Source organism: Dipodomys merriami, unplaced genomic scaffold (genome assembly GCF_024711535.1).
Source record: "Dipodomys merriami isolate MVZ:Mamm:240054 unplaced genomic scaffold, mDipMer1.0.p SCAF_99, whole genome shotgun sequence".
Taxonomy (NCBI): Eukaryota; Metazoa; Chordata; class Mammalia; order Rodentia; family Heteromyidae; genus Dipodomys; species Dipodomys merriami.
Window position 1 is genome coordinate 4,939,376 of NW_027206612.1, and position 15,078 is coordinate 4,954,453.

At 45.2% G+C, this 15,078-nt stretch overlaps 1 protein-coding gene across 1 annotated transcript; it reads left to right on the forward strand.

Annotated features, from left to right (window-relative positions):
• Positions 1-238: 238 nt before the first annotated feature.
• Fam110c (family with sequence similarity 110 member C) lies at positions 239-7,929 on the forward strand. The gene is made up of 2 exons (XM_070014694.1): positions 239-1,306; positions 4,935-7,929. Exon 1 carries the CDS (start codon positions 239-241, stop codon positions 1,274-1,276), a length of 1,038 nt encoding a protein of 345 aa, XP_069870795.1. The 3' UTR covers positions 1,277-1,306; positions 4,935-7,929.
• Positions 7,930-15,078: the final 7,149 nt, after the last annotated feature.

A 15,078-nucleotide genomic window follows, 5' to 3' on the forward strand; every position in this document is an offset into this window, starting at 1 on the left:
CCTGGGCTGGGCGGCCGGGTACGTGGGGCGGAGGGGCGGGGAGCCGGAGCCCGAGCCGGAGGGGGCCCGGGCGGGGCCGGGGCGGGGCCGAGCGGGGCGGGGCGGGCGGCCGCGCGCGGGGTGACTCACCCGAGCCCGGGACCCGGCGCCCAGCACCGGACCTGGACGGCGCCTCCCCGCCCGACGCGGACTTCGGCACCCGCCGGGGACGGACAGGGCGGGTCGGAGCTCGGCGGGGATGCGAGCCCTTCCGGCCCCGGGAGAGCCGCGCGGCCCGAAGCCGCCTCCCCGAGACGCCGGGGGGACCCTCCGCTCGCCGCCGGCGCGTCCGGCGCGCGGGAGCGCGGTGGAAAGGCTGGCCGCCGACCGCGCCAAGTTCGCGCCCGGGGACCCCGCGCCCGGCGGGGCCCAGGCGCCCGAGGCCCGCCGCCCCGGGGCCGCCAGCGGGCGGCTCGGTGCGGCGCCCGCGCCCCGCACGCCCCCCGCGGCGCCCGCGCCCGTTGCTCGCAGGGCGGTGGCGCGAAAGCCGCTGAGGCCGGACTCGCTGGTGATCTACAGGCAGAGGTGCGCGTTCGTGCGCGGAACCGGAGCCGGAGCCGGAGCCGACAGCGCCGGGGGCCTGGTGAAGAAGCTGCTCCGTGGGCCGGGCAGGGACGCGGCGCGGGGGCCGCCAGAGACCGCGCGTCCCGCTCGCCCCGCGCCCCCCGCGCCGGCCTGGGCCCCCGCGCCCCCCGCGCTCCCCGCGCCGGCCGGGGCCCCCGCGTTCCCCGCGCCCCCCTCGCTCCCTGCGCCGGCCGAGGCCCCCGCGCCCCCTTCGCCCCCCGCGCCGGCCGGGGCCCCCGCGCCCCCCGCGCCCCCCGCGCCGGCCGGGGCCCCCGCCCCCGAGCGGCGGGCGGCGAAGCGCAGGGACCTGTGGCGCTCGCAGTCGGACCTCGGCTCCAGCGCAGCGGCCCCGGCCGCCGCCGGGAGAGACGCCGACGCCTTCTTCAGGTTCTGTGGCCTGGACCCCGAGGTGGTGGAGGCCCTCGGGAGGGAGAACTTCTCCGCGGGCTCCGACCACGCCGCCCCCGGGGCGCGCGGCGTGAGCGTGAGCCTGGCCGCCTCCGACAGCGGCTCCTCGCGGCGCAGCGAGGCCGGGCCGCCCGCGGAGGAGCTGCCGGCGCCGCCGCCCCGCGCGCCCTCGGTGGTGGAGAGGAACGCCCGCATCATCAAGTGGCTGTACACCTGCCGGAGGGCCAAGGAGGCCCCCGGCCAGCGGCTGCAGGGGCCTTCGTGACCCCGGCGCCTGCGGAGGCCGGGACCCGAGGTGGGTGTGTGCCGGGACGGCGACGGAGGGGCGCGCGCGCGTGTACGCGTGCTCGTGTGCATGCACAAGCAGTCTTAACCGGTGCTTAAAATTCAGTTTCGGGCTGGGAAGGTGTCTCCGTGGTAGAGAGCTAGCTTTGAGCAAGAAGAATCCCAGGGACAGTGCTCAGGCCCTGAGTTCAAGCCCCAGGACGGGCGAGAACAAAACACAAAACCAAATATTGGCGCCGAGGCTAAAGCTCTTTACACCTGCTGCCCTGACTTTCCGGATAGGCCACTGAGCTGCCACCTTCTCGGCCGCCACATGATTGTGAAAACAGGAGACCTCAGAAGAGTCCGTGCTGCTAGCTTGTGTTTACCTCCCTGATGGTATCATTTCCTGTTGAAAATCGTCTCCGAGCCCTGGCTTCCCCGTGCCTTTGACAACCCGCGCCCCCAGCCGCCAGAGGCAGGCTCCGGAACCCCAGTCTGAGCCAGCCCGGCCCTTCGCAAAAGAAGATGCTTATTTGACTTTTATTCAGTCTGTCTTCCCAATTCAGCTTTTTGGGTTTTGTTTTGTTTTTTCGAAGGAATGGGACTACATTGTATCAGACTTTAAAGGCTAGGGTGCTGGGAACTAATGAATAACAGTGCTCACTGGCAATAGTCTAGGCTTTATTTGTCTTTCCAAACTTTCCCCCTCAGGACTCCCAGTAGCAAAGTACTGACCTCAGGCCCTTCTGCTGAGTGAGGGTTTCCCTATGAAACTAAGCCTGTAAACCACCCTCTACTTCTGCTGTGGGGCAGCTGGGATGTGGTGAAGATAACTTATTTTTTTAGGATTTTCTTTGAGCACCAGGAATTTAAACACTGCAACATTATTTCCCCTTCACCCTTCAATAGCAGCTTGCTCTATCTGCCACTGTGATAGCAAATGAAGACATAGCACCAGACTGGGGAGCTGGACAACCACCAAGATTCTTGTACTCAGCTAATTTGTGTCTCAAGACAAAAAAACCCTAAGAACTTCTGAGTGGCCTTACTGAAGAGGTGAAAATAGCAAGGGGAGGTAAATCCCAGAAGGCTCATGACTTAATGTCGTCCTTATAATTTATTAATATTTGCATTTTATACTCACCCCACCCCAAATATGTATAAGAAATCAAACCATTTAAAACACTCCATGTTATTTCAAATTACAAGTTGTCTTCGGGATCAGACATGTGTGAAAGCTGAGCACCCCCGGCCACTGTGGCACCAGGCATGGAGGAGGAGAGATTGGGGGAAGTGGGGGTATTGCAGTCTTGGGACAAGGATCTAGCAGCATGAGCAGGAAGCTGTAAAGGAGCTGTCTCCTGTGCACACTTGACTCCTGGCTTTAGGCCAGGCCTTCTTTATCTACAAAATGAAGGGGGATAGGCAGATATTGTGTAGCCTTCCTATGTTCTGTGCAGTCAACCCTTTTATGTGTAGTCTAATATTGGAACCTGGAGAGAAAACCTGGGGGTAGGGAAAGCATTGATTATTGGATTGTTGAGCAGGGACATTTATGAAAAAAGCTCCCTCCAGGTATCCATTAAGTAGAATTAGAGGTGTAAATACTGATAAGGAAAAAAAAAGATGACATATAATCAAACTGAAATAAAACCTGATAGCATAAAAGTAAAAGCAGCTACTCTGATCTCTTCCTTCTCTCCCTCATTTCCAGTGCTCCAGTGTCTAAGTAGTAACCTGAAAGACAATTTAGGACTTTATGTGCAGAGTGGCCTTCCCAAAGCCATTAGGTTTGACGTAGGAAAAATGTAAGAAGTTGATTCACCTGTGACAGCTTTCACCTTGTGACAAGTAGAAGTGAATTGAAGCAAGAGGGAAAGTGAGACCAGGAATGGGAAACTGCCCAGCGAGAACAGATGAGGACAGAGGTTTACTGCTGTCTTACCCTCGTTCTCCCTCTGCTTTATCCTGTTTGTTCCAAGTGGGTGATATGTCATCTGCCCTCTAAGCTATTGTATATTATTATTCAGATCAAGAGATAGGCCCATCCTGGCTCTTACATGGTGTTAGCAATCACCAGCACAATATACTTTACAAAGTATTCCCCAAAACCTACAAGGCTTAGAAACTGTTGTACTTCTTGGGTTGTGAGGAAGAAGTGAGTGAGTCCTCGGTGTTTTCTGCCTCACTGGGTTGGTATCTGCTCAGTGCCACCGTCCCCTTCACCCCTCCTAATACATGTGTCTTCTGAAAAGATTCCCAGTTGAGAAGCCAAGACAGGCAGCCCACAATCCCAGCCTGCAGCCATGGGCAGTGTGGCCACACTGCTGCCAACCTTGGGGTCACTGGTTCTGAAACCATTCCATGTTCCTGCAAGATCTGGAAGTGAGAATTCAAGTTGTTTCTTCTCTAGTTTACCAGGACACTTGCGTTGGTATAATTTGAGTTTTATTTTAGAATTTTATGAAAATTTCCAAAAATTTGAAATGAACATCAGTGGGCTTTATAACTCAAAGGATAAAATATAATGTATGTGGAGATTTCATCTCCTTAGCAAACTTAGATTTATAAATTATAATAATTGAAATGATTCCACCAGAACTAATTAGAAGTTTCTTACTCCATGTGGAAAAAATGTTTGTTAATGAATACTGAAAAAATAACACCCGAGAACAACTCCTAGATTCTGCACACAGCCTACTGTGGGCGATCTGATCATCTTTTTCCTACAGTTAAATTCATGAAAATTATTCTTTTATTTTGCTGGCTTTCAGGCACCTTCGTATTTATCAAATAATAATACTTCCCCAAAGGTCTTTTGTATCATATATAAGTTGGTGGTTTTAACACTGGTATAAAAGAATGATGACTTGTCCTTTGGAACAATTAGAAATACTGCTTAAGACAAAAATATTTAGACTTTCACAGGCCCCTCCACATGCCCCTGTGATAAAGCAGTAACTGTGGAGTCCCAGTAAGAGTAGGGTAGACTTGAGTCTTACTCCTGGAGACTGCTGTAGTGGGTAGTGGACATTAAAGGGAGACACCAGTCTCTTTGCTCCTTTCCTCGCTGGTGCTTTGGGGAGCTGTACAGTTGTTACCAAGAGCACAGTGAAAGTAAACAAGTGGATAAGGATTACAAGGTCACAATCCCCTACTTCCTGGTCAGCACCTGGGGCTTTGGGAAATACTGGTATTCGAAAAGGTGGATTGTTTATTCTCAAGTATTTGATTGGACTACCTACCATGTTTTCTATTTTATTGCTCAGCTCTAGCTAGGACAATTAGCACTGGCCTTGTCACATTTGAAGTGGACTGCTCCATGAGTAGTTGGAGACAGGACATCAAACACCCAGAGAAAGGCCTGCAGAGAAATTTGTTCCATCTGATAACAGATCTTACTTCCCTTTGATAAATCATCTGACTTTTCAAAATTTCAAATACAAAGAGACATTTCAAAACATAGCAATATCAGAAAACAAAAGACAAAAATGTTGAGCTCTGTAGCAAATTGCTGTAGCAGAAGGGTGCTGAGCCATAGTATTTTTCTCTTTACCCCTCTGGAAGCAGACCTTCCTGATGACAAAGCTGTGGGGAACTTGGGACTTTCAGCCATTCGTGCAATGTGCCCAATAACACGAATTTCTACTTTCCAGGAATAAATTCTACTTCTTGAGAATGTTTACATGATTTCCAAGAGTTTGAAGTTCTATGGAGGAGATGGGAAGGCACACCCCAACTACTGGCTGAGTTACCAGGATTCATTGAGGAATATTTTTTGTGCAAATGTATCCGGTTCCTGTTCCACTGGGAAGCTATGGAAGGAAAAGGTCTTTGGAAAAGTTTTCAGAGGTACCTTTGTGGCTTAGTTGCTGACATACATACTCCACTGCCATTTGACAATATCTAAATTGACTTTTTTTAAAGGAAAGCAAAAAGAAGCTTTAATACTATGGTATTTTCTCATTTTGCTGATTTTCACTACTTAAAGTTATTTAACTATGAAAAGTGTTTTCTTTAAATGCTATGGTTAGCAAAGATACATGCATTCACACACCATAGAAAACCTTAATTTCCAGGCATCAGTACAATGTAAACTGCAGTTAATTCCCAAACTGTACAACTATTTTGTTTAATGAGTCAGAAAACACATTCAAAAGCACATGAAGATCACAGGGTTGTTTAATTAATGTCACTCCCAGCTGGGTTGTAGCCATGTGAAAATACTCATTGAAAGAGAAATGACAGTTGAGGTGTTAAGTGAATTTTTTTTAATGTATCTACATGGTTACTTGAGAGTTGGCAAGGAATCTTAGAATGCTGTGAATTCTGCAGTAGCAGGCATAGAATGCACTCCGCGGTGTCTTCTTTTTCAAAAGAAGGTGGGACATGTGTGTGAGAAGATCTTACCTGGCTTGGTGCCAAGTTTTACAGCCCCAACTTGGCACCAATGCAGAGATATGTTTCAAGCAAGAAGCAGCCTCTGGGGGCCAGGGTATCCTTGGATCTGTGTGTATCGGGGAACTGGACTGCTGATTCTGAACTTGCCATGATACCCACAGTAAAGGATTTTAAATTCAGAAACTTCTGACTGAAATCTTGTATTGGTGATAACCTCCTCAAAATCATCATCCACATAACTGTTTCTCAAAATACATCAGTCCAAGAGCAAAATTATTTGGGAGAAGAATATGGGAAGAAATGGTATTTTATAAACCATTTAATTTTGAAACATTAATGCATAAAATGTGTTCTGTACTTTTTTTTTTTTGGCCAGTCCTGGAGCTTGAACTCAGGGCTTGGGCACTGTCCCTGAGCTTCTTTTGTTCAAGGCTAGCACTCTACCACTTGAGCCATAGCACCACTTCTGGCTTTTTCTGTTTATGTGGTACTTGGGAATCAACCCCAGGGCTTCGTGCATGCTAGGCAAGCACTAAGCCACATCCCTAGCCCCTGTGATGTACTTCTAACTTTTACTTGAGAGGAGGTATTTGAATTACATAAATATTTATTTTTTGCCAAGTGCTGATGGCTCACACATGTAATCTTAGCAACTCAGGAGGCAAATTGAAGTCAGACTGGGCAGGAAAGTCTGTGAGACACTTATCTGTAATTAATCACAGAAAAAGAAGTGGTACTGTAGCTCAAGTGTTAAAGTTCTAGCTTTGAGCAAAAGGAGCTTACAAACAGCTCCCAGGCCAGAGTTCAAGGCCCAGGACCTGGGGGTGGAAGATATATATATATACATATACATATATATGTATATACAGTCACCTATCTTCAGATAGAATTATTTTATTTCATGTAGCTTTCCCTTTGTAAGTTTTTCCTAAATCATTTTCTCCTTTGTCATTTTTTGTGTATTTTGTTTAATTCATGCTCTGTATGTAAAGAGCAATGCTTGTCACTTCGTCAAGTGTTCAGTCCTGTGTTGATTGCTTCCCATTATGTGAACTTCGCTGGCTAACAGATGGGCCTCCCTTGCTGTGTCAAGATAGCAGGTTCCCTGCTGGAGGAAATGTCATCCACTGTTGCTCTGCAAAAGCTGCTGTTTTGCTGGTGACTATAGTGCACTCAATTAAAAAAGATGTCAAAGGTGACAGCACCTTTTTAAAGGTTCTTTGCAGATACCTAATTCCTCTATTTGTAGAGGTCTCATTGATCTTGTATGTAGATGCTTTGAGTAAAAAGCCTTTCTACTTTTCTACTATCAGAATAGGATGAAATGTATCCTGGTCTATATTCACCATTGTAATAGATGAAGCATATGAAAACAAATTGGTTTCCAATCCATCAAAATCTTTCAGAACTATTTGTACTTTCAGTAGCGGTATAGTGTAAGAGAAGCATTAGGATGACATGAACTCTGGAAAGAAATACAGAAGATGGGGCCTGAAGAATAGGGAAGGAGGTGTTGCAGAATGCAGAAAAGGCAAGTTAATTCCCTCTCCTTTCCCTTCAAATTCAGACTTAGCTTTCTATTGAGAGGAAGGGTAGGACATTCTTCTCTAAGCCTGAATCACCTGTTTGCTGAGAGACTTTGACAAATATTCAGCTGTAGTTTCATCTGCATTAAAATCTTGTAACATTTCCTCTGTGGCTGAGCAATGGTTACTGTTGCAAAACTTTTATTTTTCCATGAAAGAGCAGCACATAAGCAATGTGGCTTAATAAAATAGATGAAAACAAATGACTACAGCAGGAAAATAACTTGGTGGTGATCTTTATCACTGGTACATGGATTAAGATCAGCATTGTTCGGAAAGGTGTTCATGAATCTGGAAAGTTTCCTCAGTGTGTGTGTGTGTGTGTGTGTGTGTGTGTGTGTGTGTGTGTGTGTGTGTGTGTGTGTGTGTGTGTGTGTGTGTGTGTGTGTGTGTGTGTGTGTGTGTGTGTGTGTGTGTGTGTGTGTGTTTAGTCACATACAGGGCTATTCAACCATGGGTTGCTGACAAGAAGGAGGCTTCATTGGATTCTGCCCTTAGTAAAGGTTCAGAGTTCATTTGTGTGTTATGATTGGTAATGCCATAAAAATCTAGGACAAGTGGTTGTTAGCAACGTTTCTGTAAAGAATTTTTCACATACTACATGCAACTGGACTGCAGAATATTGTTTTCTGTGTTAAAGAAATAAAGTGTCTTTTGAGTTCTTGACTCGTGAGTTTGAACCAGAGGAGCGTCATGAAGACATGGAACCTCTCCTGCCTGTGCTTTTCCTTCCCCGCTTCCAAGGTCACGTAATCAGATTACCAGTGAAAATGAAGAAAGCCTCCAAGACCACCTAGGGGGCTACATCCAGCCTGAAGTCCCCTGTTTTGGGGGATGTGTTTCAATAGAAATAGTTTTGAGTATTTAGTACTTGGTCTTTCTTCAGCTGTCTCATCTTTTGCTTTAAAGAGATTTTGTGTTCTTTAATGACATTGCTGAAAACTGGAAACTAAGGTAAAAATGAAAGCACAGTTTGTGCCTTTGTCACTAGCTCACACATGGAAGGCAGACTTCTTACCCTAGACTTGTTTCCAGCATTGGCCTGGTTGGCAGATATATGGGGTAGTGGGTGGTGCGTACTGCTGTACTAAGTCAGACTGGCTTCATTTTCAGTCTTTCTGAGGCAATGCCTACAATTACAGAAATGTTCACAGATAGGCATTCTTAGTGAGCAGAGAGAAATTACTTCTCTGTCTCCATAAAGGACATGGTCAGAGTTCACAAGGAGGAACTCAGGCAGACTTCAAGCTCATGCCCTGCAGCCTAGAAGGTAGATTCTCCCTCTTCCCTGCTGTTCCGGGAAGCCTTGCCTTAGGGAGGAGAAACTTAGTAAGGCCACCAGCTGTCCTAGTTTGCAGATAATTTCCAAGGTACACAACATATCTTACTGATATGTTGTAAATGAGCAGTCAGTAAATGAGCAAGGCTGCACACCTGAGCCTTGATTGACACCGTCTGGATAGCAAGCTCTTGGTGTTACCATCGTTTCCATACTCTGAGGAAACTTACACCAGAAGTGTTATAAGCACATCTGGATTTCCAGTCTTGCTTTGGCCTCTGTATTTGTGCCCTAAATTTAGGCAGTCTAGGATTTTCGAGCGATGTGGTTAAGACTAAGGAATAGTAGACCTAGTTGACACGATGAAACTGGGGCCCTGCTTCCTCTGTACCTAGCTTGGCCTGGCTGAGAGAGGCCTGAGGAGAAGCTTGCTGGGATTAGCAGCTGGAGAGCACCAATTGGGGTGCAGCGATCAGCGGGAGCCATGCAGGTGTGCCAGGCTATTCATGCAACCGCTCAGCTACTGCAAAATGCACAGCTTTACATATGCAGGGGTTGTGGTATATATACTCAGATCTAGTACTTTTCCTGGAACAAAGAACTAATAATAGTCCGAGGTCAAATCTACTTCGTTCCAAAGATGGCTCTGTTCTGTTTATCCTTGGCAGATCTATAAGGAGAAATACATGTCTGTCAAATGTTTATGAGGGCTTCTGAACTTATGAAAGGCACAATCTGATTTAACAAATTAAAACTTAAGTGTGAGCTGAATTGACATGCTGTGGTAGAATTTCTGGAAGGAACTGTGTTCTATTGGTTGAATGATTCAGATGAGACAGGCATTGGAGTGGTGCTCATACCGCTTCTACACCACACACTGCAGCCTTCCACAGCAGCTGACATTCATATTGTAGAAGAGATCTTCATAGTTAAGTTCATTTTGGTCATTTTATGGAGGATAATATGAATTTTCTAAAATAATGAATAAAGAAAAAATCAGAAGGAAAGCAAAATAACTCTCAGAAGAGCCCAAGGTAGGCCTCCTTTGGCGCAAATTGTTGATGTAGCTTGATCCTATTGCTGCTGTGTAAGTTCTACTAGTATTGTGAGTACTAAGTACAGCCACTTTGTGTGTTTTGTGAGTCCAAAGGGGGTTAAAAAGCCAGAAGACTTTAGGTCACCCTGCCTAGGTTGGGCTTAGATTGGATTTCAGAGCTAAGAAGACAAATTACCAACCATACTTACTCATTGTGCATAAAATGAAGGCTCTAGTGCCACATTCATGTATTCTTCATAAATTAAGGACCACATACCTGAGCAGGTGAAGGCCCAGCAGGCACAGGAAGAGGAGGTCTAGCCCCAGGCTCACCTTTCTTAGGCAAATGCCAGACTGTTCTCAGTATATGCTGGCAGTACTGTTCATAGCCAAGGTTATGGCTCCTTCTGCAGAAGAGGCCGCCAGGATGAGTCTTTGGAAGAAGAGTTATGTCAGGTCTTCTTTTGAGAGATGAATTTGACCTACTCACAGAGCTTCAGGACAGAGGAGGCTATCAGGTGAAGAGACTCATGAGCCAAAAGCATGAGCAAAATTACTAGTCCAAAGAAGCATAAAAAGGTCCATATAATTTTTCTTCCCTGTTTGCAAAGGACTCTCCAAATACAAGAGTGAGATCTGAGAGTGAGGCTCTCATATTTCTTCTTCTGGCAGAGGGAATGCTTGTAGAGATTTTCATGGTGTAAAACATTAAAGCTTTCCTATGTAGCACCAGTTCTCTCCACATTTCTCTACTTCCTCACACTCCCTCTCCCTTTTTGTCTCTCCCCATCTCTGTCTCTTTGTCTCTCTTTCTGTTCTCTTCTTCCTTTTATTGTCACATCATATGAAGAAAGCATTAAACACTTCAAATGTGAACATTTGCAGCCTGCCTCTTTCCCAATAATGGCAGGTAGGCATTTAGTCTTCCGTGAGCATACTTATCATTAAACACATTTGAATCTATTATTAATGCTTTGAATCTATTGTTCATATGTTCAGTATCCATTTTGCAAAGCATCACAACTTGAACAGTCCAGACTTTGTTGGTGTGTAGATTTAAGCAGGTCCATACACTGGAGAGGTAGATGGTTCTCTAGCCACAGCACCACACTTGGGTTTCAGGACAATAGAAGGTGAAGGAGGACTAGACACCAATCTTTCCTAGACACCGTGAGCCATCCGGCCACACAGCACACATTCTATCTCCTTCTCAGCAGCTAGAATTCACTTCCTATTCAGAAATCTTAACCTTCCTCCAGGAGCAGCTCTCTCTTTCAATCTTATTCTACAATCTGGTGAAGAGGTGTCACCAGATGGATGGTCAGTAGCACTGTGCTCACCTGGGCCAGTGCTGAGGGAGGGTTTGGGTCCTCACAGGTGTCCACAAACAAACACAGTTTACAGTTTTCAGCAACTCAAGTCTTTCTCATTGTTTACTCATCCACTTGTTTGATAGACACAAAAGCCTCCTATTGCAATTGTATCTCTTCTGAAGATAGTTTTTAGAGTAGTCTTTCTAATCATATGCTAATCATATTCTAATCATTCCTCCCAATGCCTGCTAGGCTTCACTTGCCAAGCTCTGAGTCTGTTGAACGTAGAGACAGTCACATCTATCGGTACAACAGCTAGTGAGCAGCTAGTCAAATCTGGGCACTCTCAGTTGTTGGGAACACATCCAAGACGGATGTCTGCAGGCTGGGCTGCAGGCTAGCATGCACTGTCTTCATGGCATAAGGACACAGAATGAGTCAGCCAGTTCATAAGAGAGCAAAATAATTGGGTGATGATGGCTCATCTCTATAGTCCTAGGTATGACTGAGGTCTGATTTGGGGATCACAGTTTGAAGCCAGCCAAGGCAGGAAACTCTGAGAAAGACTAAGTATTAAATGTTTTACATTTTGCATGTTCTATGGTCTTGCTAACAGCAATAGACTCTTTCATTGTACACCAAAGCAGAACAGACTTTACATAAACAAACCAGTGTAACTAACTGTGCCTCAGTTTATAAGATCAGCCATCCATCAGATCTAGGTTTTTTGTTTTGTTTTGGGGTTTTTGTTTGTGTGTTTTTTGTCAGTTGTAGGGTTTGAACTCAGGGCCTGGGCACTATCCCTGAGCTCTTTTTGCTTAAGCCTAGCCCTGTACCACTTTGAGCCACAATGCTACTGCCAGTATCCTGGTAGTTAGTTGGAGATAAGAGTCTCACAGATTTTCCTGCCTGGGCTGGCTTTGAACCTTGATCCTCAGATCTCAGGGTAGCTATGGTTACAGGTGTGAGCTGCTGGTGCCCCACTCGCACCTAGTTTTAGAAGGGCCAAATTTGTTCCGTGATGAAAAATTCGTGAGAGTACTCATTTTGAAATTGTAAATTGGACAGATACTGAAATCTATCCTACCTGACCCAAGCTCTTGAAGTTGAAGGAAAAAAAAGTATAGAGAGTTGAATAGACATATGGTCTAAAGATTAATAATTAATAACTCATATTGCTACATTGGAAAATAAGGAAGGCCTAATCTTATGAACCAACAGGAAGGCCTTGCCCTCAGGGCTTGCTTTCACCTGTGAGTTTCCACAAATCCAGCCAAGCCTATGAGCTATAACAGGTTGTCTAACTGCTTATTTTGCTCTGATTAACCCAGCATCCCTATGACTCACCCCAACCCCCAGGGGTTCAGACTCACTTAAGAGGGAGTAAAGGAAGCAGGCAAGCAGGTTAAAGCCTCTTAGTCAAGGGACTCTCCCCATGCTGCATTTTCCTGATGCTATAGATCACACGGGAAGTGAGTAATGATGAGGCTTTGAAGGCTCTGAAGTCCTTCCTTCTATCCTCAGAAGAGAATTGTAAGAGCCATGTAAAATGTGTGAGTATACAGAATGTGAAAGATGTTTCCCCCAACATATTGAGAACAGAAGACAATAAGATAGAATTTGGAAATAAATTCCATAAGAAACACTCACAGTGCTATAGTTAGGGGGTTATAAGCGAAATAAATGCACTTCTATAGTCACAAGTCCGTGGGCTGCATCTTTGTCCATCTTTGCACTTATGAGGACTCCACAGATACAAGTCCAAGCCAGCATCAAATCGAATGAGCAGCTGTGCCAGAGAGAGATCATTTTGATAATAGTCATTTCCCGCCATACTTTACCGAGTCTTGAATATAAGCACCCATTAATCCATTCATGAGTGCAGAGACATCGTGCCCCAGTCATGGGTTGTGACTGAATGACCTTTATTTCCAAATTCCTTTAGCATATGAGCTTGGGGATTGTTCTAAACACGTGAGTTTTATAGGATCAATATTTATCCCATAACACTACCCTTTCAGACTAAAGCATTGGATGGTGTGCTTTATTTCACTTTGGGTCTACTAAATTATGGGTTAGAATAATCAAAACCATGTTTTCATAGGTTATGCATCAGAAATAGAAAGTGGCCCAGTTCTTTCTGCACCGTGGAGCAAGCTCATTCACAAGGCCTTCCTGTTGAGAGCTTCTAGTGACAAAGAAGACCTGGGAGCACAGCTCTAAAGCCAGATAAAAGCAGAAATTCTAGGTTAAGTTTGATACTTTTCTGATAAAAATAATAATTAGTAGAAATCAAAGTTTTATCCTCAAAGTACAATGGTTATGACAACTGGTCAGGCAAAATTAAGGGAGTTCAAGCATTTCCCATTTTTAAGAATAGTATTAGTAATGAAATTTGTAATAAATTAAATCCAAATAAAACAAGCATTTGAACAGCTATTTAAAAAATCAGAGCTCTGTGGTAGTAAGTGAAGCCAATTTCACTCAAATAAGCTTGAAGTTTGAAGGTTAAAAATTTAGGCATGGTGGAGGCAAGGAGGGGATTGGGGTGTGGGGGAGAGAGAGAGAGAGAGAGAGAGAGAGAGAGAGAGAGAGAGAGAGAGAGAGAGAGAGAGAGAGAGAGAGAGAGAGAGAGAGAGAGAGAGAGAGAGAGAGAGAGAGAGAGAGAGTGTTCTGTTTTCCTAAGGAATGACTCTGGCTTTACATAGTCATTGTGCATTTAATATATGAACAGAAAAAAAAGAAAACAAGACCTCACACTTTTTTTGCCAGTCCTGGGGCTTGAACTCAGGGTCTGGGTGTTGTCCCTGAGCCTCTTTGTGCTCAAGCTAGTGCCCTATCACGTGAGCCCCATCACCACTTTTGCCTTTTCTGGGTAGCTTATTAGAGAGATAGTCTCTCTTCCCTGGCTGGCTTTGAACCACAGATCTCACCGCCTGACTAGTCAGGATTACAAGTGTGAGCCACCAGTCCCCAGCCAGTCTTAAGGTGTAAAGAAGTCATTGGATTTTTGAAGTCTTGGATTCAATTCCTGCAAAACAAAAGTTTTCTGAGAAAATAATTGGAGCACTGGTTACAGAGAACAGAGTTGACTTCATTAGCCTGATGTTGTCCACTTTCCAGGGCAAACCTCAAGTCATTCATGAGGAAGTCTTCTGTCCCAGAATTCAAAGGAGGTTAAACTAGCTTTCTCCCTCAGAACTCAATCACAGCCTCAAAGACATTGCTTAGTTATATTCTAAAGTGAGGGCAAAATTAAGGATGAGAGTGTTTGCTGCAGTTCATGCTGAAAATGCATCCATCACAACTGTGTTCCAGCCACCTACCTTTGTTGAGACTAAAAGTAACTACCTGGTAAAATATCGACCATGTAAGAGAGCCAACTTGAAGAAGGACTGGGAGGGCATCTCAAGACTTCAGCCTCTAAGGAAGCAGCCTTTGAGAAGAGAGGCTACAGCACTGGGAGAAAAGAGGCTAGAACAGCTTCTTTATCAGTGTTCACCTCTATAGATACAAAGTTTCGGATAAGTTGCAGTGAACTGAAAGTTTATAATCTTGTTTTATTTCTTAAAGGAACCTTGCAGTATTTGACAAAAGATGCAATGTAAAAACAATAAGAACAGGAAAGCAAAGAAGAGAAGGGGAGAAGGAGGGTGAGGAGGAGAGGAATGGAGAGGGAAGGGGAGGGGAGGGGCAGGAAGGGTTTAGATATGTGTTTTCAAATATTTTATTCAGTCTCTGAATTGTATTTTGTTCTTAATGTGTGTTTACAAAGCAGCCATTTTAAATGTTAATAAGCTATAAAACGATAGGTTGATAAGCTTTATGATAGAATAATAATACAGTCTCTCCTGATTTTTTTCCTAATGAAATACAAACTTCTGGTAATGAAATCCTTCATTGGAAAATCCTTCATTATGAAGAATTCTGGAACTCTGGAGAAGGAAGGGATTTATATATGTAGTACTGAAGTTTGAACTCAGACCTCATGCCTGCAATAAGACTGAATGTACTAACTCATTTGAGATAGCAACTTTAAGTCCTTTCATAAATATTAGGTATTATTTTTACTGATGTTAAAATTAATATTGGCATTAGTGTAATAGCAGATTTTACGTGTACTTTATCTGTTGGAAATATCCTTTTGAACATTTTTATACTGTAAGATTCCCAGTTCTTTCACCT

Bases quoted from the DNA above. Each gene is read 5' to 3' on its own strand.
- Fam110c (XM_070014694.1), top strand. From the start codon at position 239: ATGCGAGCCCTTCCGGCCCCGGGAGAGCCGCGCGGCCCGAAGCCGCCT.